This window comes from Lineus longissimus, chromosome 3 (assembly GCF_910592395.1).
Source record: "Lineus longissimus chromosome 3, tnLinLong1.2, whole genome shotgun sequence".
In the NCBI taxonomy this organism is placed as follows: Eukaryota; Metazoa; Nemertea; class Pilidiophora; order Heteronemertea; family Lineidae; genus Lineus; species Lineus longissimus.
The window spans coordinates 3,631,237-3,655,878 of record NC_088310.1 but is presented as its reverse complement, the minus strand read 5'-3'; the positions used below and the strand labels follow the sequence as shown (position 1 = coordinate 3,655,878).

The 24,642-nt window shown below is 41.7% G+C and overlaps 1 protein-coding gene across 1 annotated transcript; it reads right to left on the bottom strand.

Annotated features, from left to right (window-relative positions):
• Nucleotides 1–3,041: 3,041 nt before the first annotated feature.
• Nucleotides 3,042–24,612, bottom strand: LOC135485409 (HEAT repeat-containing protein 5B-like). Its single transcript, XM_064767405.1, has 32 exons — nt 24,473–24,612; nt 23,816–23,969; nt 22,753–22,964; nt 17,024–17,132; nt 16,651–16,800; nt 16,065–16,236; nt 15,674–15,831; nt 15,239–15,488; nt 14,810–14,968; nt 14,153–14,403; nt 13,903–14,014; nt 13,570–13,722; nt 13,308–13,407; nt 12,876–12,985; nt 12,320–12,483; nt 12,004–12,078; nt 11,444–11,719; nt 10,954–11,235; nt 10,586–10,775; nt 10,279–10,448; nt 9,672–10,002; nt 9,206–9,466; nt 8,822–9,003; nt 8,321–8,569; nt 7,883–8,087; nt 7,319–7,582; nt 6,774–7,052; nt 6,184–6,660; nt 5,677–5,901; nt 5,373–5,530; nt 4,904–5,117; nt 3,042–4,647 (listed from the first exon to the last, which is right to left on the bottom strand). Exons 2-32 carry the CDS (start codon nt 23,945–23,947, stop codon nt 4,313–4,315), a joined length of 6,405 nt encoding a protein of 2,134 aa, XP_064623475.1. The 5' UTR covers nt 23,948–23,969; nt 24,473–24,612; the 3' UTR covers nt 3,042–4,312.
• Between the last annotated feature and the right edge of the window lie 30 nt (nt 24,613–24,642).

Here is a 24,642-nt window from a genome sequence, read left to right as displayed (position 1 = left end):
TTTATTTGGCAATATACCAAGTAGTGTCTGGCAGTAACCATAGAAACAAGATTCTGCACAGTCCATGAACTTTCAAGTCACCTTTGATAACTTCCAAGCCTGGTGTCCAGGCTTTTTCGAGTTTGCCTTTTATACATTTCATACAGAGCGAGCTAATCCTGGAGGCCAGGAAGGAAAGACTCTCTTCCAGGACTTATACACCTATAGAAATATCTCATCAAATTTGAGAGATACCTGAATTGAAGGTGTGTTTCAAACATGATGACATCAACAGAAAGGCCATGCTTAGCACATTCACAAATCACAGAAAATGCTATTTACAGCTAGCTAACTACATGGTTGGTCAATAGGGGAGAGGAAATGTGCTTAAAAATGAAGCTCTCAATAACAATCTGTTTCACAGCACATCCTTATGCTGCAAAAGTTTATATGTACCTTTCCTTCATGAAATTATACTCCTCATCCTCAATTTAGTAGGCCTAAATATAGAACTGAACACAAGGAGTCATGAAATTTGAGTAGCATGCCTTCTCCAATATACATGTATGTAGGCCAGGCCTGAAAGAAATTCAAAATAAAGTTTGCCATTTACATTTGTTTACAAGCAGCCCATAGTCAAGGAATCGCAACAAGAACTCAATCAAAAGGTGCAAGAGTGGAAACTGCAATTGAAAAAGCACTGCCCCTACTGGCCAACAGACTAAATTAATTATTTTAATTGAATACATAAAATATTGACTATATGATATGATACACAATACTGATTTCTGAAAACTCACTTCATCACAGACAGTAACTTATAATTTAACAAGGCTAAGAAATAACAGGTGCAGTTGAGCCGAGGGTGGATGCAAACGGAGGTCTGACCTCATCTTTTTTCAAAATATTTTTCTTCAGAATATGTTTTTCTGCATTCAAATGAGTGTCAATATATTTTTATGACATTGAGCTTCTCAGGGTTCCTTTAACTTTCAACCGGGAGATATTTACATCGATGGGCCAAACAGTTCTGCAACCACTACTGAGCTTTAAATAAATAATCAACGATTGCTCAGAAAATCTTCTATTCTGCAATAATTGACCGATTTTAACGCACAATGCCATGATGAAGCAGCAAATGTAAGAATAACATGCAAACGCATACCTCTTCAAAAAGTGAAGATGACAAACACAAACCTTTCTCGCTACCAGAAAATTGGGTCTGGAAGAACATCACCGACCCTCGCTGATGAACTACATGATTTCCCCACCACTGTTTTCATGCATCCCCTTCCCCAGAATGAGCAATGACTTTCCAGTAGAACTAAATGCACATATCTTTAAAATGCACTTACATGTATCTTTGAAACGGATTTCTTTCTCGTCCCAAAATCATTCGGTAAGAAGCAGTACATGTATAATAGGAAACCAAGTGCTAATAAGAAGCAGAATATCAATATACATTAGTATCAATAGACACAAAATGCACTTTCAAATATGTCATCGGATTCTTTTCCAATATGTCATTGAGCCAACTTTTACCTACATACACCACCAGTCTAAAAAAGATAAAAAGTTCATCAAGTCACTGAGACAACGCAATGTACATGTACACAACAACAGAACACTCAGCAAAGTACATGTATTAAAATACGACAAAATATATACATAAGCTATTCAAATTGTGAGAATAATCAGATGAACTTAAGTAAAGAAACCATGACCTGACGACTCGAAAATGACCATAATTGATGAAGTTTTGTTATTTTTGACAAACACTGATGCTGAAATGCACATTGCTGCAACAGAAATATTCCGATGATCTGCAGCTAAGGCAGACGAAGATGATCTGCACATGTTCTCAAATCAGTGAACTCTGAAATCGACTAAGTCATACTCATAATGAAATGGCCAGGGCCATTGTGCTCACCTCATGTGGAGGAAAGATGGATAAAGAGCATGGTATTGTGTCATGTAGTGTTAGGTTTGATGTAGGTCCAAGCAATTACAATTTCCCCAAAATGGCCAATTTACAGTACATTCGACCTCTGTGACCTTGAAAAGTAGGTCAAATCAAAGAAGACCCGGGTGACACATTGAATGGTTGTTAGAATTAGATGTACCTATGATATAAAATTGGTGCCAATCGGGCAAGTCATTACTAGGAATAATGGCATTTTGATGAATTTAGGATTTGGCCCCCTCCCTGGAGGCCAAACGGCAAATCAGATCGCACCAAATTTCGGTACCTGAGATCACCTGACCAAGGGGTACATGTGTACTTAATTTGTGATCAATAGTCATTGCAGTTAAGAAACGTGCCATAGTTACGGCCTGACAGCGAATTTACACCATTTGACCTCTGTGACCTTGACAAGAAGGTCAAATTGAAAACCTGTGTGACATGTACTGTATGGTGGTTAGATGTACCCATGATATCAAATTGGTGGCAATCAGGCAAGAAGTTAAGGAATAATCACATTTTTAAGGTTTTTGGATTTTGCCCCCTGGTGGTCAAGTGGTGAATCATATTGGACCAAACTTCGGTCCCTGAGATCACCTGACTAAGGGGTAAATGTGTACCAAATTTGGTATCAATAGTCATTGCAGTTTAGAAACGTGCCATCGTTACATCCTAACAGCCAATTTACACCATTTGACCTCTGTGACCTTGAAAAGGAGGTCAAATCAAAAACCCGGAGGATATATGATGCACCTTTGCTAGAAGTACCTACCATATTTTTTTCAAAATTTCCCGACTACTATTAAGGGAGATATTGCATATTTTCACTTTTAACGTTTGGCCCCCTGGTGGCCAAACCATGAAACGAATCGGACCGAAACTTGGTCTCCAAGGTGTCATTACATAAGGGTAAATGTCTACTAAGTTTCAACTCAATAGCTCTAACAGTTACGAAACGTGCCCTGCTAACGGACGACGGACGACGACGACGACGACGACGACGACGACGACGACGACGACGACGACGACGACGACGACGACGGACGACGGACGCCACGGTATGGGATAAGCTCACCTCTGCTAAGAGGTGAGCTAACAACACTAGGGTTATCGTTGACAAAACACAGTGCTGAAATGCACATCGCGGAGATAAATCAACACAGCTACGTACATGTACATGTCCTTGAGTCTTCATTGAACGGAATTCCAGCTTGAATTTGGCCGACTTGACAAAATTATCCATGCATTGATTTGCAGTTAGCACACAAAATGTACAGCTCAATCTCACCAACTAAGTGCGACACTGATCATGTTGAAGCAGTCATTTACATCAAAAAGAAAACATTAGATGGATATGCCATGTACATGTATATCAAGTGCCCATTTAATGGATAGCTTCAATCTCATCAATTAGTGCAAAATTATTTACAATTTGATCAAGTAGTGCAAAATTATTTACATCATGACCAGGTTGTGCAAAATTATTTACAATTTGTTACAGAATACATTGGATCATTGTTGGTACAGTCGGTATAACATTTGTACATCTGACATCACATCACAGGCAAGTCACAAAAATGTCGATTTCAGATCGCTATGATACATTTGAAATATTGATAAAAGTCCCTCGGGACTGGATTATATAGCAAGAATATTGCGTTTATTGGGCAGTACTGTCAATAGAAATCTGAACTTCCACCATCTACCACACCAAAATAACCGTTCTCATATTACGCCAGCACTGCCGATATTGCCCATGATGTCACCAGTATAACCAGAAACAACCGTAAAGATCTCAAGAAGAGTCCAAACATTTACCCAATCATTCAAGAAAATTTTCATCGTTCATTGATAAGTTCAACTCATGATAAAATTATGGACAGTTTGAGTTTCATGCTGAATATTCAATATATTAATAAGTGTATATCTGTAAGTATTTTAAAGGCTACTACAAGTATATACAAGTTCTAATGAAAGGTTCGCTAGAGTATTCAAATTGCTTACACAAGAGAAACAGCACCTATATGAACAACTTCACCATCCATTCTGCCTGAGAAATCTGTCAATACGATTTCTTCCGCTGTTTTGATGCAGTCACCAAAAAATTCAAAAAAGTTTTCATTCCGATAAATTTTATCATCTTTGCAAGACACTCAGATTCGAGTCCCGCATGTGTCAATCATGTAGACTTGCTTCCAATAACGTGCACTGTATGACTCAGTGCAAGTCATGACCTCTAATCTGAAGTGAGCCTGAACTCCACTGCACGAATTATCGAAAACATATACATCAACCCCCGTAACTGAAGCACTGAATGGCCAAGTTGAACAGCAATGAATAAAATCAAAGTGACTAGCAAAGTTATTGCGTTCATCCGGTAAAGTTACTAAAGCTTGTCTTCAATGTGATAGTCGGCTTGACAGGTTGCTGTGACGCTTGTTTTGATGCCGTTAACTCCTTTTGAATTTGTGCTTGTTCCTGACTCAATCGATTCTGTTTGACAGCCGACTCCAGCCTCATTCTGAGATCAGCTGACATGGACATGACGGCACGGAACTGTTCGGGGTACTGCGGGCCGAATTTCGTGAGTCTCTGTAGAGCGTGGTCATGAAGAGCTTCTGATGATATGTTAGCAGATTGTAGGGAGGTTGGGTCCAGCAGGAACGATATGAGAATAGGAACAAATATTGCAACTAATGTAATTCCTGCAAGGCAAAGGGGAACAGATTAGAGAAATGATTCGGGTTAATCTCAAAGCCATTCTAAATGAAATATTTAGTTTCGAGGCATTACACCCAGATGAATAAAATACCACTTGCCACATATTGTGCATGTACTGTATAACGTAACTTCTACAAGGCAGTGAAAAAATTCATTGATGTGAAGTTCCACAATTTTTTAAAGGTTTTTTCTTCCTCAACTTGTTAAAGGGTTAATTTCTACAGCCAATCAATGACTTACTTCCATCTTCCTGCGCCATGGAAACCAGTGTCTCAACCACTCGGATCGCCTCAAGCACCAGTGTCAAATCCAACTCATTATCTGGTCGATTTGCGCTCACCGAGTAAAGATAATCAATGATTTTAGGAGCAAGGGCGTGGATGAATGGCGTAGCAATGACTCGATCAGGGTGCTGGAATATGGAGCCAAGCGTCTGCAGGGTTTTCAGACGTTCCTAGAGAAAATGAAAACACACTGTTATTATTTCATCCATCAGTTTGAGTTATCGATTAAACCCTTTAGGAACTTAAAACACTGTGACTATTAAAATTACACTCTTTTTTTCTGCTTTTTTATTCCGTGACTGTAATATTTGGCATCCAATTGGGGTCATTGGCCTCGTAATCTGCCAGAAATAGGCCTCTACTCATGTCCATCGATTGGATGGATTATGTTGCTTGCCATGGGATAGTCGATATTTCTATCTCACCTGTGTGCTTTCCACAGCCCATGCCTCCTTGAACAGTTCAATACACGGATCCCTGATGTTAGCCACATTGGTCACCTCCGACGGACTAGACATGATGAACACAGCCAAGGTTAACATCAACGTGGTTTGATCCAGGCCTGCATGACCTTGTTCTGTATCTGGAAGTAGATAAAAAGAAATTGATTGTTTGAAACACGAACACGAACCAGACGACTTACGGTCATTCCATTTACTCTATCTACATCCCAATACTCATTTGCCTTCATTTCTTTGAACTCCCACCATTGCAAGAAGATCCATTTACCTGGTTTAGCATACTCCAGTACAGTCACAACAGCACTCTGCAGCAACCTGACCCAATCGTCTGAGCAGATCAGATCTCTCGCCAGAGGGTTCGTACACAGACTCTTGAGGGATTGTAATACTGCCGCCGTGCACATGGAGGGCTGGTCTGTTATGGACTTGGAACCGACATCACGGAGGACGCCGGTGATGAGATACAGGATAGATGGCAGGATGGACACGCTACCTGCAATCACAATGAACAGATTGGTTAAAGGAAGGCTATAGGCAGGAGGCAGGTGGGCCAGATCAAGTCAGACTGAGGGAATGATTGGTGTCTCCACTATCTTGAATTGATTAAGACTATTCATGCCTGTACCTGGGATATCATCACTAAAGTCAAACCAGACAAAGTTCCCCGACAGTGCATATTAGCCAGCTGGAGACCACCAAGTGGACCTCAAACTGCTGGCTCTACGTAGTCACACTTAAGGGCCGCTCAATTCTTAGAAAATATCTTTGACCTTACCTATGGGTGTACAAAGTGCTGGTAACTCTGTCATAATGTTCATGGCACACGCAACAAGCTTACTCGACTCCTCGGTTTGCGTTGTGTGTTTCGGCGTCTGAAATCCTGTACTGCTCGGCGCCGCCGGATTCATACTCGGAATCTGCCGCACGATGATGCAAAGACAAACCTCCATCGTCGCAAACACCAACGACTTGCCGGGTGTGATCTCACCGTTATCGCCACCCTCACCGCACTGCTCCAATACGTTCATCACACTCACATCTAACGAGTCCATACTCATTGCCATCGTATCTCGACTAGCCAACGTGTCCGTGCTTGTCGCCATGGCATCGGTACCTCTGCTACTTATTGTACAGGTGGACATCGACATGGCTTCCGAACTCCTGATGGTATCCGTACTCATAGCCATTACATCACTACTGCGTACGGTATCCGTACTCCTTGCCATTAGCTCAGCACCATGCCTTATGCCCTCTGAAGACACAAATTACAAAATGATAAACAGTCAAACGAGATACCGAGGATTCATAGAGATTCTGAATCGGAATATTTTACTTCAAGTGTAACAAGTGCAAGCTTTTACATACCTTCCTCCTGCCTATCTTTCTCCAAGGCCAGTGCCTCCTGTGCCGTTTTTACAACCTGTCGCACCACATCCATCACCAGCAAATGAGTATTGGCCGTTTCTCTCGTCAACAACATCCGATGCATGACATTTAACAGTTCCACGGCTAGTGCCTGTTCGTTGCCTAGCTTGCTCCTCGGCCATGCTGTATCCAGTAGGGTGGAGAGGGCCTTCAGACACATAGTGACCGCTTCTAGGGGCTGGGTGGACATCGGACTGCACAACGCCTCAACACAGATACCTGGAGAAAATAATCACAAATAGATTCACAACCGAATCAATCGCGACACTTCAATACCAGCAGAAATGTCTGATCATCGTCAAGTCATCTGACTAATTTCAACTAACACATACTAGGTTTTTTTCAAGGCTCACACTTATCACTCTGGCAAATCCATTTTCTCCCATAGGAAAAAACTGAGAAGGGGAATGCAACAACGGAATACATGCTTGCTCTATTGATACCACAGGCATAATGTTTAAATGAAATGTCAAGATGAACCCTACCTAATATTAAGTAGAACCTATTGGAGTTGACCTCCTCTGGGTTCATGTTAGCAGGTACATTTGATGTCACGTTCGACCCCATTAATGCAGCACCAATACTATCGCTGTCTGCCTTGTAGTTGGTGGTGAAGCCTGTCTCGTTCAGCCACAGAGTGGATGCATACAGGACAGGTGGCCAGGTCTTCTTGTAGTGGGGTCGCGCTGTATCCATGCCCTCAGGGTTATAGAAAGCACCACCGTCAGCAGGGAGCTGGCTGTTTAATTCTGGAAACGATCAAATGACCAAATTACATCAAGCCGCATGGATGCAACCAAATCTTGCAACTTAAAATTCTTTTTCAGGGTCTGTTGCCTGCCACTGGCGTTGGGTTCGAATTCTGGGTGCTGGCCTTCGAAGGCAGGTTTAGCTAGTTAGGGAGCTTCATCAAAAGTTACTAACACTTCCACTTTGACTTGTTTGCCTAGGCATAGGCACAGTCACATCAAGGACACATAAGGTCACATACATGTAGTAGTCCCACACCAGTATCCAACTACTGGTAACGGTAAACATATCAAACTTACCAGGCGGCAGTGAAAGTAGTGCATAATCCTTGAGCACGTCGAGCCAATGCTTGCTGAGGGAGACTAACTCTGGCTGCACAAGACTTAATAAACTCTCGCCAGTGTAACACTCCACAAACTCATCACCATCCATGTCTCGGTCGGGAGACTGAATCTTGGGCGAGACTTTCTTTTCTTGTTCTCGTTGCATGGCAATGATGTACACCTGAAAAAAGGGGCTTCACACTTTTAAACAGAGATCGGTGGAAATTGCCTTAAGCACTTTTTGACAGCCATGGATATCTTCAGAAAGTAATACTGATGATATCCAACAGTGAAATTAGGTACAATTCACAATTCATCCCGATCAGTTTTTTCAGGCAGAGTTTCCCAGAGAGTGATGAAGAGAACGGGCAGAGAAAGTAAAACATCAAAAAAATGTATCTAAAATTGTCTTACCTCAGCCCAAGCTTTCAACACAGCCAGTTTCTCCATTGTTGAAGCACTCTCACTGAAGAGCGGAGACTGGTTCTTACCACCAGTCTTTAGTTTAGCTAATGATGAAACCAACAGATGATGGACCCGGCGAAGATCGTTCAAATCCCTCGCAACCCCGCTCCCAATCCACGAGCTGCACACCTCACAGGCTGCAGCTGTGACATCTGGGGCAGTGTCGGGCGAGAAGGCAGGGCGGAGAGCAGCACCAACCTGAAGCATAAGAACAATATGAAAGGAATTGGAGATATTTTTCATCTGAAAAATCTCCTTTATCACAAGGTGTAGGAGAATTCAAAAGTACATGCAGATCAATTGTACTCCAAGATGTACAATTAGTGCATCATCTCAGCTGGCATCAGTACTTGTCTGACGTCGAATTCAAACTCTTAAAAGGTTTGATGAAAATACATGGTAAAAGGAAAACTGGCAAATATTACAAAAAATTTTGCACCAAAATCTTACCTGGGCTTGGTATTGTTCCAGAATAACATGTCCCGGGAATTCCGGTTCTGGGACTTTGGCAAATCGACTGATGAGATCCTGAAGTGCAGCAAGACCAGCGAGACGTAATTTGTCGCTATCAGACGTGGCGGCGATGAATGCAACACGTACAAGTTCAGAGAGATGCAGCACAAGATAGTCACCTGAAGGAGAAACGTTTGACTTTTTTAATAACTGAAATCGAGTAGCACAGAAAGGATTTGACAGACACAGATGCATCATTAGCTGTCTAAAAACCATCTAGAATCAAATTCTCTCTCAGTAAGTTTTGCGAAAATACGAAGCAAAGTAGTTATGAGGAAATATAGACCACATGGCTATTTCATCTACACTTTTTTTTCTTACCTTTGCCCTTCTTGCTCTGCTGCAACTCCCGCGCTTTGATCAGATCGAAGTGCGTCTCATCCACCTCGCACACCTGGTGGATCTTCCGCAAGCAATCCATCGCAAACACCCTCGTCGGCCATCTTGGTGCCACAGAAGGATGCGTCGTCTCGACTTCGTTTGCTTTGAACTTGGCATCGTCATTGACTTCCTTCTCATCTTCGTCTTCATCTTTGTCCTCTTCTACAACTTGAGCATTCTCCTGGAGGCCAGAGTTACCGTCTGCAACAAAGGTCAAGGTCAAGAGTTCATGAAGGTCAAAGCAGTGGAAAAATTCAAGGTCAATGTGAGAAGCTTTTAAATACGGAGAGAGAATCACATATTTCTTTTAAGAATGAGGAGGGCTCTACCCCTTGTGTCTTCTCAGATTCGTGGAAATTTTCCAATTCACAGATTTTCTGTGATGCTAAATGTTATGACAACGCACCTGATGCTGATAAGACCTCCTGCAGTAATATCAACCACCTCTTGAGATCACCCGACGCCAGCGACTGTAACATACTGATCAGAGTGTCACGCGCATCAGAGCACAACTGCTTGTCCACCTCCTTGTCAAGCAAGCCAAATAATTTCCCTTCCAAGCCAGACTCTGATATTCCCAAGTTCTCATTTTCCACTTTATTGCTTCCGCTGTCCTTCTGTTCCGTTGCGAGAGCCAGGGCATGTTCGCTGACCTCGCGCGCCTCACGCTGCGACAGCTGCCGAAGACAGGAGACTGCAGCTCTCCGGAGAAGGAGGTGAGAACTATCCAAGGTCTCCTATGAAAAAAGAAATCAGAGTCAAAATTGCCCGACATGGAGATCATTTTCCTCTGCATTCAACTGGTTAAAGCAATGCCAAGGAAAGAAAAAGATACAGTGGAATGTCTCTCAGAGGACACCTCTGTAAGTAGGACATCCTTTCTATCAGGAATGTTCATTCTGGTCCAAAATGGATTGTTTCTATACAATTTGACTCTGTAATCAGCACTTGTCAGACCCAAGGATGCCCTTTTTAAAAAGAGCGTTTCTTCAATACAATTATCTCATACTCACACAGAGATGTGGCACGAGAGTCGACAGGTTGACATGTCTCGGGGCGAACATGTGAAGCTGCTGAAGGCACGATATAGCCTCAGCTTGTACCAGCGAGTCCGAGTGATCTTGCATGATGGCGCAACACACCAGGCACGAGAGGCGGGCCGTGGCTATTGATGCGGTGTTGCCTGAAAAACAACCAACAGTTTACATGTAGTCCACAATTATCATTAAACAAAATCATCAAGAACATCAACTGGACCATCGCCACTATACTCAATTTCACGATCAAAATTGTCTTTAATGATTGAAAACTCTCTCTTACCTTGCATTTCTGGTCCTATAGTTGTGATCAATGCACCGAGACATTTGCCGAGGCATTGATGCACATCAACATTCGATGGTGGAACAGACAGGAGTAGAGATAGTACCAAGGACAGCGTCGGTTCAACGTAGCTGCGGAACATCGGGCCACCGGAGTCTGCGATCAGTGCGAGGGCATGCAGGGCCCAAACCTGAAGAGGTACAATGCCAGATCATGAACTTTAGGGTGATTTGTTCAACAAAGAGTTCTGAAATACCTTGCTCTAGATCCTGCCCAAACCCAAATCTCTAAGTTCAAGTGATATTGGAAACTGATGGTAAACCAGAGAAGAAAATCCAGCATATTCTCATCCTTCAATGTCTACCTACCTGAACTACAGGTGAAGTCCTGTCCTGTGCAAGCGCCAACAGAATGCTAACACTCGTATTCAGATGCTGTCCTGATCCCATCCCACCAACATAACGATGCAGGCAACCCAGGGCCAGCGAATGACCTGTCCTTGTTACGACGTCTCGCGCAGACTTCAACCGGTCAAAACTATACTGGGCCATTTCTGCGATGAATTTGCCCTCGCCGATGACTTGTGACATCCTGCCGAGGGCCTCTCCTGCAGCACAACGGAGGATTGGGTTAGTGCTTCCAACAGCTCCCTGCAAACAGAAAGAACAAAGGTTTTTACACTTCAGTTTTGTGCATAGCGCTTTTCCATCAAATTCTTGCTGATACTGATTTTGCATACAAGACTTCTTGGGGTATATCAAGGCGAAGTAACCAGCTGACCTAAACTTCTCTCAGTTATCCAAATATCACACAATAGTGTGACATTTGCAAAGCCAATGAATCAAGAAATGAACCTACCAACACAAGTGCTATAGCAGCTTTCCTGACATCGTTCTGTCCAAAATGTGTCTTCGCTTCCGCCAATCCTTTCAGCGCACATAAAACTGCTGTGAATATGTTGATCTGAACTGCTTGTTGTCGAGCTGACTTTGCTTGTTTGATACACTCGCCAAAATGTTCCAACATCTGTACGCGATGCTTGTGGGGAACTCGAGGGAAGACAGCACCATACAGCTTGACGGAGGCATCGATGACAGCCACACCAAGAGGCAAGGGACCTGGTACTGGGTCATCCTAGAAAAGTTAAAATTGTATTATAGTTGCATGGACATTTTGGGGGCAATGAATTCATCCGCTTCAGGGCAAAGATTTTCCATTAAATGATTTGATCCAAGTTTGCTTAAATTACCAGTTAAATGTACTTGGTTGTGCATCCAGTCTTTTCTTGGCTATCCCACAATGGCCACGTGGAATTTCACAACAATCAAGGTTGTGGCTCACGATTGTTTGCCATTGGCTTGCTAGCTGAGAACTTTCAAAAGAACCTCAAGACAACTATGATGTTAAAGTTTTCTCACCGTGTATGCCTTGATGTAAACTGAGGCAGCATCGTGTTCCAGAGCACCTGATCCTGATGCACTGTTTGGTTGTAACTGGAACGACATAACACAATAACTCTACATGCAAAGGATGCAACTGAATGGAATATTAACTCGACCAAATTAAAAATATTGGATACATGTAGAAACATGCTAAACAGCGGGACCAAATGGAAAGATATAATTCTGAATACCAAATTAGCAATCTGATCTGTAGAAATGTAAGTAAATGATAATTGTGATCGACCCCTTCAAAGCAGCTGTTCATGTTTCGTCAATGTCAAATGTGTCCTACCTGGTCCTCAATGGCCTTGTGATCGGTCTCCTGTAGCCAGGATCCAAGGATGACACTATCGTCGACGTGGCACATTGATCGCAGGAGCGATGTGGTTGTGTTGGCGGGGTTGTCGGTCAGGGTGAACTCAGCAACGAGTTCTCGGAGGAGTGCATTATAGGCAGCTGAAAAACAAATTTTGAATTACTCTAATTGCTTTAATTGCTTGGGTAGAACTACTACAACCAGTATTAATTTGGAGTTTGTTAACTAATTAGGAGAAATGGGCATGGCATCCTCGTCATCGTTTCCATATCAACCCACATTGACTTTGAGAGGTATAGTTTGTATAAACAGACCTATGGTGCAGTTTGTTCTTGCATTGAAGACTCTGAGACAATGGATGATACGAATAAAGACTAGCAAATGCTTTTATCTGAAACTCCATGTACATTTACACTAGGCCTTTCTGTACAAAATTGAAGTAAAAGCATTTGCTAGTCTTTATTCATATCACCCATTGACCAAACCTCAACGCTAAAGCAAATGTCGACACAAGAAAAGCGTATCGCCTTACTTTCAAAAGTGTCAGGTGGGAGAAGCAGCAATACATCATACAGCCGCAGTCTGACCATGGCTGCACTCGCCTTCAGGTGGGTGCCGTAGATCTTGATGATGCTGTTCATACTGGAACAAGAAAGAGCCATGTCATACATGCATGCTGACATCATGGAGGCACACATGAGGTTGTTTATAAAGAGCTCCCCTACTTCTGGCACAGTGATAGCTCCTGCCAAGTAGAAAAGCTCAGCAGGCTACATTTAGGGCTACTAATCGATTTTAAACATCAGCACATAAAATACTAAATAGGGACATCACATGAGACGAGACTGACTGATTTTCTGTTTCGTTTAACTTCTAAAAATTCACTGACGGAATTCTCCAACTCTGCCCAGACAACATCCATGATTAAATACATGAAATGTAAATAAATACTAAATCCACTTACTGTCCCATCATGGCAAGAGCCCGCTCTATCGGTGGCATCAGACGTCTAATCACATCCTCTGTGACCAACTCATGGCAGTGGGCAATGAAACTCTGCATGGCTGAAATAAGGAAAAGGCAAATTTATTTATTTATAAATGGGAGAAAGGCACATCAGAGGATTGCGAGCAAAACACATATCACCACTCCTCCATCCTTGACTGCATACCTGCAGAAGAACTGGAGCATCTTAATTTTCAAAATAGACAAGAAATGCTGCCTACCACATAGCGCTCCAGCTCTACCCTCAAGGGTGACCTGCCACGTAAACGCATCACCTCGACTCTTCTCCGCCTCCAGTTCCTTGGTGGAGCGAGGGAAAGCGTTCCTCCAGAGTAACAACATCCGTGGAAGGTGGCTGCGGATGACAGGGCCGCCTGAAGAGAAAGAGGAAAGGAATTTATTGAAACGTTTTCATTCCTATCAAACTGATAGCAACAACTATTGAGATAAGAACATTGTTCATACATGTAGACATAAAGAATTTGTTAAACCTATAAAGATACATTTGGCTTTATATTTGATTTCATTTACGTCTTTGAAATAGCGTTATTTACCTAGTGTCATCATAGCCCCCAGCAGTAACCATCCAGACTGGGTTCGTTGGAGAGACAGACGACTGTTCTGTGTGGCTGTGCGCAATAATTCCTCAGCTATCGCAAATATTTGCTGCAAAATAAAGAAAAGAGATTATGAGGTTTCGTCAGGTGGAATTAGAATGAAGCAAATGCAACTTGCAAAACTAGTTGGACTTATGGCTTCAATGAGCAGTTACAACACATAAAATCGATTCATAGATTGACTTACCTTTCCTTTTGAATGTGGTACTCCAAGACTGCAATGCTGTACCCCACCGAGCAGAGCAGCGATAGCAAAGCTGTATCCTGACACAGCCTCTGGTGATGCCTTCAGCTGCTGCATCTGGGTCATGCAGCGGTCAAGCAGGGGGGTCATCAGGGATGGTAATGCCACAGCGATGCTTCTGAGGCACCAGGCAGCAGAGAGGCGGGCCGAGGCACTCGGGTGGATTAGTACAGAGATGACTGGCTCAATGATACCTGCAACAACACACCGAATACCAGGTATTTAACAACAGGAACGACAAACAAAATGACACAAATATCTCATCTAAGTTACTAATTTTGATGTGACAGTCTGAAAGTCACATCAATCAATCAATTGAAACAGGGTGTAAAAAGTACCTCAATATGTGCCTGGATGTTGTGTGGTGTCCCAAAAGTAACACATACAGACCCATGAGTTACACCTCACAACAGTCAGATCAGTCCCAATCAAGTTAAATAGGTTAGTCAAACCCTGTCCAGAGTTTGAAAGATTTGTGATGGCCATAGCCAAGATAGAGATGGTGAAAGTCTACATTATTAGTCAAATACCATTTTCAAGACCATGGTAAGCAGTAATTGAAACTGTTTAGGAAGTAAAAAACAAGGACAAGATCCTAACCTGTGGCCGGCTCCTGAACTAACTGACTTGAAGACGTCCCAAGATTCTGTACAATCCTCCCAAGTTCATGCAGGGCACAAACTATGACATGCTGGGTCGCCGCACTTTCCGAACTACTCTGCGGCTTTCCTTCAGACACGCTCTCGAACACCGCTTCACCTAAAGTAAGACAACCAGCTATTAGACTTTTCAAAGATGTCAATATAGAATGTCGATATTTGCCTAAAGTCGACTACAATGGTCTTGGTTAGAATTATTCTTGACACCGATTTCAAACATCCGGGTGCAAGTGAGCACTGGAAAACACAAGAACATTTAGTCTAAAACACAACTTGCGTCATGAGGCTAATCAATTTTTTGTTATGGGATCTTGGAAACAAACATCCTTTATCCCAAGTCCTGAAAAATTTAAAAGAACGTGGAACTTACTGGATGCATTCATGTTCCTGATGATCACATGGCATATCTCCTTTGCGGCAGCAGTCTGAGCCTTCTCACCAAGGAGACTGCCTATCGTAGCTCTAAGGATGAACAGCACACATTTCCTGGCGTAGACGGCATCGACGTGGGTCGGTGTGGCCTTGGGGTTTGCGACCAGACCGAGCACATGGTTGAGGAAGTCAGCTATGTTTCTCTCCAACCAGAGACCTCCCATGCACTTGGCAAACTCAACACAGGCCTGTAACGCGAGAATTGGAACAAAGCTTATAGATGATGCATTTTGATACCAGAGGCTATTCACATAAACCTACATCAGGTAGATGCTCATATCATTGTAGTTTCTAGAAGACAACCATGCCTTAAGGCTAGCACAGACAGCATCAAAGTGGGTTGAGGTTTGACAGCCACCAGTTTATAACTTACATGTGTGACTCCTACTCTGACTTCTCTGTTGATGTTGGGTCCTCCCTTCATAATCTCACCGGCAGACGTGCCCTTCAGGAACCCCATGCCACCTCGCCAGAACCCATTTGACAAGATACCAAATACTTCTTCCTGCTTCAGCTTCTTAATTTTGGAGCCTGCAAGATGAAATTGATAACAATAACTTCTTCTAAATATCACATTTTGAACCTCTATGTAACTGCTGTCTCATGTCAATGTCTTTTCATCATTCTCAAAATACCATGTGGCCAGCTTCTTGATGATTGCTTTACCTTGACATAAGCCATTCCATCCAGAAACAGCAGTATTGACTAACATACTAGGACATGCTGTTGCTGGTCTAACACAAACTGAAATCAACACAACTCACCTGGTGGCAGCCTGGTCAACAAGGCTGTAGAGAAAAGGTGACCCATCAACTTCCCCACGGCGCACCGCACATCGTAGTTTGACCCATCGAGAGATCGGAACACCAGTGACGAGACATTCTCTAGTTCTGTTGTGTACACAAAGGGGGCATGGTTCACCAACTCGAACATGCACTAAAGTGAGAAATGATAGTTTAGATAAATTTGGTTAAATTTTTCCATGTGGGAAAATGGCTAAGGGCATGCCTGTTTCCTCAGAGTTGAGGGGTTGATTCCAAATCATGCAGCTTCTGCAAGTATTAGACTTAGAGATAGTGACTCCAAAGCCAAGGCTTTTCTTTAATGCTCCAGTTGCCTCCTCAACCCTCTAAATCATTTTGTACTACTACCCATCTCAGTATCCAAATAACTCTGATCCCACAGCAACCCAAAAATCAAAATTGCGCGGCCTTAATGAGGGCACCTCATTTCCACGGACAGATAGATCATAGAAAGCTAATAATAGTGACGATAGAAAATAATCATCAAGTGCCCAGCAGGCATCCAGAGGATCAATAACTGATTTGAGAATCTGCCGCCCTGACTTACCTTAGCCGCGGCACACCTGACCGTCATCGATCGATCTGTCATGCAGTTCTTGACGGCCTTGTAGATATCCTTGTGGCAGTTGCTGCCAGCTGTGCCCAGACCGAGCAGGACTTTCTGTAGAGTGAGCATAATCTCTGTGCGACCCTGAGACTGAAAAAGGAAATGAATATTGATCTATTACATGGGGGTCTCAGCGTGTAATACCTTAAAGCCATCTACAGGGTCTTGTGTTTTTTGTTGCAGCAATGTGAGATTTGCTAGCTGGCGAGCAAAATTGCTAGCAATCAAATCATTTATACAGAATAAAGTCAACTTGTTTCAGATCATGAAATTGATGCAGCAACCTCAATAATTAGAATCGATCGCTTCTTACCTCTGCATTTTTGAGTGCCTTGATAAGTAACTGAACTGTCTCTTCATATGATCTGCCAACCATACGTCCCAGCCTCTCATACATAGCACCAATACAGGCAATCGCTGCCCTAAAATGATAAAAGCGTTCAAATCTATTAGAATTTTACTTCAAACATGTCAAAAGAGTTAAATGACTTATTAGTCTAAAGATGTGACACTGGAAAAGCTGAAGGACATAGCAAGTGAACCAAGTGATAATCTGAAAGGAGATTGATTTCTATCTAAATTATACATTTCAAGTGATTCAAGCATAGCGAATTGGAGAAGGGTTTGCTTGGCTAGATATTGCAAGATTCTGTTGCAATTATTGACAAGGAGATCATCTTCTGGATGGGATGCTGGTCCATCACGGGCCAACTTCTTGGTGAAATTTGGCCAACATTTCTTTCAGCCAATGGCTAAGACAACTACAAGACATCCGAGCCTGGGAAGCCTCAGCTGTTTTGAAATCAATCAATGGTGCTTCATCTGAGTCTGTATCAAATGTACTCATAGTGTAGATGCTGAGGGTTCAGGCGATGGCTCAAGACTCAGCTGAAGGAGCTCAGACGAGGTTTGGTAACCGCAGAAGGCAGTGGTATCAATCTGCGACATACGGTATTGAAAACAAGGTCACTAAGGAGATCTCATCAAACAGAAGTATCTCAGTGTTTCTACTTTTTATGTCATCAACACTGGAAAACATTGAGATCTGTCATAGTCTGTAATTCACTACAACAAGCTAGGCTATCAACCACCAGGTCCTATTGTACACGACTATACGTAGCAAACATCCACAGGGACCATAATTATGCTAATGCCAAATGTTTTTATTTCCCCCCCTGCCACATAGCTACTTCATGATTGCACAACCTCTCCATAGCTGACTGGCATTTCCAACGATCGAATAACATTTCCGTCAATAAAATAATCTTCCAAATGCCATCGCGCCTTAGTCAGCATCCGGAAGATAAAAATGATAACCACATCGTTTTCATGTTAGATAGCCTGACGTACATCCCACTTCAATGTATTGTAACCATATTATCACAATCGCAGGCAAACAATCGATCGTTACAGCGCTATTGATGCACAAGATGAATTGCGTACATCGGAATGTAGACTGATCATCAACCAATTGAATTCAATGGCGAACAACCCAGTTCACGTCAATATTCCTGATCACGAAACGGTAAAAATATCTAATCAATAGAAATCGATTGTTTTATAAATAGAGGAGTCCCGACATTTGTTTGGGAATCTGAGACATTTCATTTATATTACGTTGAAGGCTGCTGAAAATAGGACCAAGTACGTGAACTGAGTTATCTTTGGGATAGGGCCATAGTATTTGAGGTATAAAAAGAAAAATTCAATAAGAAATTATGCGTAAATCTATTGACTGCATGTTGATAAAATACATTCACATGCAGTGGTGGGAGTTTTTTGTTTTAAGATAATACGTTGTTACTTCTGTCATAGAAATTGACAATGTTTGATTGGCCAATCTTGCAACTCTGGATATGAATCCTATCTCCACTTTATAACTCAACGTAACATTGGCAGCCGGAAGCTAGCAGACGGTGTTATATCCAGGATGAGGGCAGACACCACTGATAGGTTGAATGATAGGTTGAACGATAAGACAGATACATAAAGCCTGCGGAGAATACCTAGGATTTTTATTATTACACCTACACATGCTAAATATTTAACTTTTGAAAATGTCTGCAGTTCCTTTACACTTTGCAAATGCAAGAGATGATACAATGGATTGCAAGGTATCAATATTTTACATGGATCAATAACGTTTTACCCTCCAGCAACAGTTTCATAGATCTTCAGGTCAATGATAGGTCGAAATACATATGCATACAAATGTATGACTAAAGTGCTTATGTAGGATTTATATACGCCCACTGTCTGTCTGGGATGCACAGAAAGGCCCTCAGCCAGCACAAGTGTTTCATTGTTGCAGTGCCACTACAGTTTCAGTAACCCCATCTTTGCCAGGAGATAAACATGTAAACATCTCCCTCCATGTACACGTATGAATCTGCATTTCTACTGATTGCTTTCTGAGCTTGAAATTGAAAATTATTGTGACAGTCACTGTGTTGCCTGAAGTAATATTCAAGCGTATTTCATGGCCAGCGATTACTGATAATGGAAAGATTAGAAGGAAGTCTCCTGGAAAATTATCAATATTGTACCAAATAATTCATACCATCCCTAAAGATTGCAGCTGGTGGAAAATCTTTATTAAATATTGATTGGATTGAGTGGCATTGTGCTATCAAGCGTCTCTCCGATACGCCTATGCCTAATAAGGCAATTTATCAATGATGAAGCACTAACAGCCAGCAAAGACAGTTCACCTACATGAAAGTTGCATGTATTGTAATTTTTAACTTAACATTGTCATTGTGTACAGAATCAGCAAAAAATCTTTTGAAATTGATCCAAAGTTGAGGATGGCTGTATCCGACAAGGATTCAACAGGCAACCTTTTGATGTTGAACCTTATACCACTGCAGTCAGTGAGCAAAGCTCAAACTGATGCTCAGAGATGCTACATTTAGGTTCTCGTGTCGATTTCAAAGCTATACCTCAAGTGAGAAAACCTGTTTGTACCATCCTACACTGCCAATTCCTACCAATCTCTGATGAAATCAAAACGCCAATATTCCAGCAGGGAGCATCATTTGGAGATGCAAGATTCTGGTGTCAGTTTAAAGAAGCTATCTGTAACAGAATATTCTGCAAATTCGCACCAACATCTGATGAAGCAGCTTACACACCAATCTACTGGTTCAACCTATCACATACAGCCAATCAAATGATGAAATGAAAGCTGCCATGAACGGATCAGTGCAGGGATCTGCGTCATTCATCCATCTTCTTGCAGTAATAATGGTGGTTGTCAATATGGGCGCTCAGTTTGGGTATTTGGGAATGGGTCTGGCAATAATAGCTGCTGTGGTATCATACCAGCGCATGAGGAGACTATCAAAGCTCCATCCAATGTGGACTTGTAACACACAGGACTGCCTCTTGATGAGACGACAGCACTTTTGGCCAGAGCCATCACAGAAGACAAAGCAGTGGGGAACCACCATTCCACCAAGGACTGGCACCAACACCGATTTTGTCACAACGCACTGGACCTCAGGATGATGGATGAACACAGAATCAAAAGATGTTCACAAACTTAACCAAGGAAGATTGAATTAATACATGTATGATGTTCTACTTTTGCCAAGTACTCAGCAACATTAGAAAACAGACATCACAAGGGAATGATAAGGTCAAACATTTTTAGATCATGAGGAACCTTTGAAAGCCTTGGTGTGGGCAGTAGGACAAGGAGATGCACTTCACCATAAACGTCAAGTCATGGAGGATCAAAGCACCACACAACTAAAATAAAACTCTGTTGACTGTACAGTTCAAAGACGTTTGGTGAAAGCGATTTAGAAGAACATAACCATGACAAAGATTGATACAATGTTGGTTTCTGTACAACAGTACGTCACTCAACTCTGCACAGATCTTGAGAACGTGCGACAACTGACCCTCAGCGCTGAGGAACGCTCCGCTCCGCTGGTATTGCACAAGAATTGACGAAACAATTTGGTCAAAAATGTTGCTTTTCAACATCACATCAATATTAATCAAGGCACATCTTGACCAGCAAGGTTTCTACTCTACAACTCATCAATTTCCGAAGGAACTGATATAATACAGACCATGGTGAATCAGGACTGTTGTAAAGGCAATGTTGACAGTACTATGATGAAGCCAGTTTCCTTTGTGCTTCGTCGTTGTCCGTTGACAAATGAAATAATAATACATTGTATGAAACTTAGAGAGAGATTGAAATAATTATCGTAATAATTTCAATTATTCACAAGTTTTAAAAAAAAGCGAAGTAATTGTGGGAAAACTCATCATCCATTCAATCAACAACTGCAGATCCCTGGAGTAATCAAGATAATGGTGTTGATTAATGACACCCTACTCTGCTGATTGAAATGGTGTTGATCATTTCATAACACTATGCAGAAACTAATGAAATAAACCTGCATTTATAAGAGATAGACTGAAATATCATTCAATTCCTTTTACATACAATCTAAAAATGGGGATGAAGTTGAATGTCAATTGCCTTTCAAAAATAGGATTCAAGTTCTGGCTTATAAATGTACATTTGTGTCATTGATCATGCAAAAGTACCCGGCAACCCGAGATGTCATTCCAAATTGACACTGAGCTCAAAAGACACATCACATGACAGTTATTATTTTCATGAGACAGACCCATACAGTCATATATGGTATAGAATCCTGAAACAACTCGTCGTTACCATGACAAATAATATCGATCGAAACCTCAGCGGACCAGAATGTCACATTTTATCGGAGACTGTTGCTACGTGCGTCATTAGCTTCGGGTTAAGAGAGCAAAGCTGGATATGTTAATTGATATTGGGAATTAATTACATCGTGTCAAATTCAATTAAGGTTCAATCCGATGATTTCTCAATGGTTCAATCAGCCAAGTGTATCATAACGTCTAACTCTAACTCTGAGTAGTGGAAAGAACTGCAATGTACATGTTATTCTTAGTGGCTTGAAAGGCATTATATCTATAAATTACCACTTTCATTGCATGGGTGCTTTAAAAAGGGACACAACTCGCTACGCCATCAACAGAGACTCATCAAAGTCTACTTCCTCAATGTGGTCACTGTCCCAGTAACATTATGATTTCAAGTCACATTCAAAGTCAGAGCAAATTTTCATCTAGATGCCTTTGCAAACATGTAAAGCCCACCATGAAGACCAATATAGTTTATAGTATCACAAACCGAATGGATACCTCCGGAAATATCTGTGATCAACGCAGATGTATTGATCTCCTACTCGAGCGAGCTCCAGATCATGAGATCACACAGGTAGTCGAAACAAGCTTGAAGGCATGCTATTGATCACGATCGTATAGCCTTAGCTGAACTAAATAGCACAGAGCAAGCCTCACCTCCTAAAAGCAAATTATCTGGCATACCTCAACATAAAACTTGCTAGCAACTAACGAGGCACAGATGTTAATTGTTACCCATTAATTTTTTATGCTGAAGGTTGTTTTTGGGAGCAGTTTTTTAATCAACTACAAAAGGTAGCAGCAGCAAAAAACTAAATTGTTGTTTTAGGTGTTCAACATATATTTTCGGAATAGTATGAATTCTTCAGTTCAATAATACAAGATGAGTAATGTAGTCTTTACAATATGGGAGCTAATGCTGGCAGAGAAAGTGAGCCGGAATATTTCGTCTGCGTTTAGAATGTTGGAACTCATTTCTCATTAGAGGCCACCACAGCTTTCCAATGAAAGCAGGTAGCCACAGCTTGTTCATGTCTAGCTACTGGATGTCAGCCAGGTAGAACAGCCACTTAGACATTCCTTTTCATATCTCACGGCACAAATCTCGCAACTCCTTGCAGATGAAAGAAAACTTGCATTTAACAGGTCTTTCAATGACTTTTATCTTTTTACACCATCATGAACACCCCTGCACCCATATTAAAGGGTGGTGTACGTCCTAAAGTATTAAAAAATTTAAGGTAAATGACCCCCTAAGTGTTTTTGGCACAAAAAACAAACAATAACACAAGGAATAATATCATGTACATTGTACGGTGTACTTACAATTTGGTTGGTAAATAACTCGGCGAATCATCTTTATTTCGGATGAGGTTGTTGCAAACGTTAATAGTGGCGAAGAGGTCAAATGTATCCCCGACACTAAAGATCGTTGCCAGACATCGAGCAAGAAGTTTCCGCGTCGGTGGACCAGGAGATTCTGTGAGCTGATTGGTCAACTGGGCAACAAGAGTTTTCTGACTTTCACGAATGTCGGACTGAAAATAAGAGGAACCCAATTTCAACTTGCTGCTAAATACCCAGGCCTGTTGGCTCCGACTGGAGCAGTAGGTCATCCATTGTCTTCCTTCACATTCTACCGTCTTGTGCTGAGCTGCCTTTGTGTATCTTCCTCACAACATGTAGGCCACTGAAACGCCTGACATGCCCAACTTGATTCCCCAACTTTTCACTGAGATGTTCTGTGGTCTCACTATAGTATAGTTTACTTTTATCCTGTAGAAGTATGCCTACACATGTATTAGAACTGAAAGAGTGAACCTTATTACTTAATCATCAGGTTTCCAGAAAAAAAGTACATCAGCGCATTAGTAATTGAGAGTGCCATCAAATGGAGCAGAACAGCTACATTTGCTTTCTATTAGGATAGAAATACCTGGCACAAGCGAGTTGCCATGGTGACCAATGACAAGCTGAGAGAGGAGAAAGTCCTGATAATGCCATGAGGTGTTAGAACAAGAATTGGATAATGCTCATGAGGAAAGGAGTAATGCATTGTATGCTGCATGTATCGTGTTTATGGCAAATTGAACCAAGTGGTGAATTTCACTCAGTACATATTTCTTTGGCATAAAACAACAGGTATCAACAGTTAACAGATATTCGCAGTAAAATAGGGAGGTGTCCAGTATTTCAAGAGGGTTCTAACATCTCTGTTTTCTGACTGATTACGTATATTTCGACCCATTTTTTATGATTTTCTTAAAGACAGAAGACCTCGGCAGGCATCCCTCATGACGGACTTGCACTCGCAGAGAGACAATCTGACTACATGATGTATCATGTAATTCATTTGCTTGACACAAGACTTGCTTTATGTAAAGCTTACCTTCTGTGCAGCCACAAGGACTTTATCGAGGAATCTGAGCCATTCAAAGACAAACACCGGTCGTTTGTTTTCAGATATTCTCTTCAGGGCTTCTTCATTTAGAAGGAGGCTGTGGGCTAACTCCATACTCATTGAATTGTTGAGGTTGGAATTTCTGGAATGAGAACACATCTGAACCTATAAACTTGAGAAAAAGATTGTTTTGACTTTTGGGTTTGAAAGTTTGGCCACTCCCACCGTGACCCACCGCCAGGTTAGGATAGGTAATGCAGGTGCGCCACAATCAACTGGAAAGAAGAAGAGGCCAACAAAAAAAAACAGTCAACAAACTACGCCTACGGCACTTGATGTTGACGGTCTTTGTCTTTAGACTTAGAGCGGCCTACAAAGCTACACTTGATTTATGATTATTGATTTGATGTGATTTCAGTCACAATCCTGAAATTGTAATTTAGAAACAGCTCCTTTTTAAAAGCAATCAAACAGAAACTCTCTAACCAAGTGTCAAAAAACAGTGTACATGTATTGAGTAGTGTATTATATACTGTATCATTTATCATGTATTGTGTTTAAAAGAAAAAAGAGGCAAATCTGAAAATCCTCGGGGAAAAACGCTGCAAAATCATATTCAAAAAGTAAAAATTACTTAAGACTTACCTTGAAGAGTCGGTGAAAGTTATTATCTACCGTTTGAAGTTATCTAGATTAAAATTATCCAGCTGAATTCGACAAAATGTTAACATTTTATACGATCATAATAATCCAGACATCAACATTTTCACCAATGGCGGAAGTATGTTTACTGCGCATCGTTCTGCGCAGCATTA

Bases quoted from the DNA above. Each gene is read 5' to 3' on its own strand.
- LOC135485409 (XM_064767405.1), bottom strand. From the start codon at position 23,947: ATGAGTATGGAGTTAGCCCACAGCCTCCTTCTAAATGAAGAAGCCCTG. The intron at 12,986-13,307 runs GTAAGTGGATTT...TTCTTGTTCCAG, and splicing joins GCTCTTGCCATGATGGGACA to TATGAACAGCATCATCAAGA. The intron at 4,648-4,903 runs GTAAGTCATTGA...TTTGCCTTGCAG, and splicing joins CATGGCGCAGGAAGATGGAA to GAATTACATTAGTTGCAATA.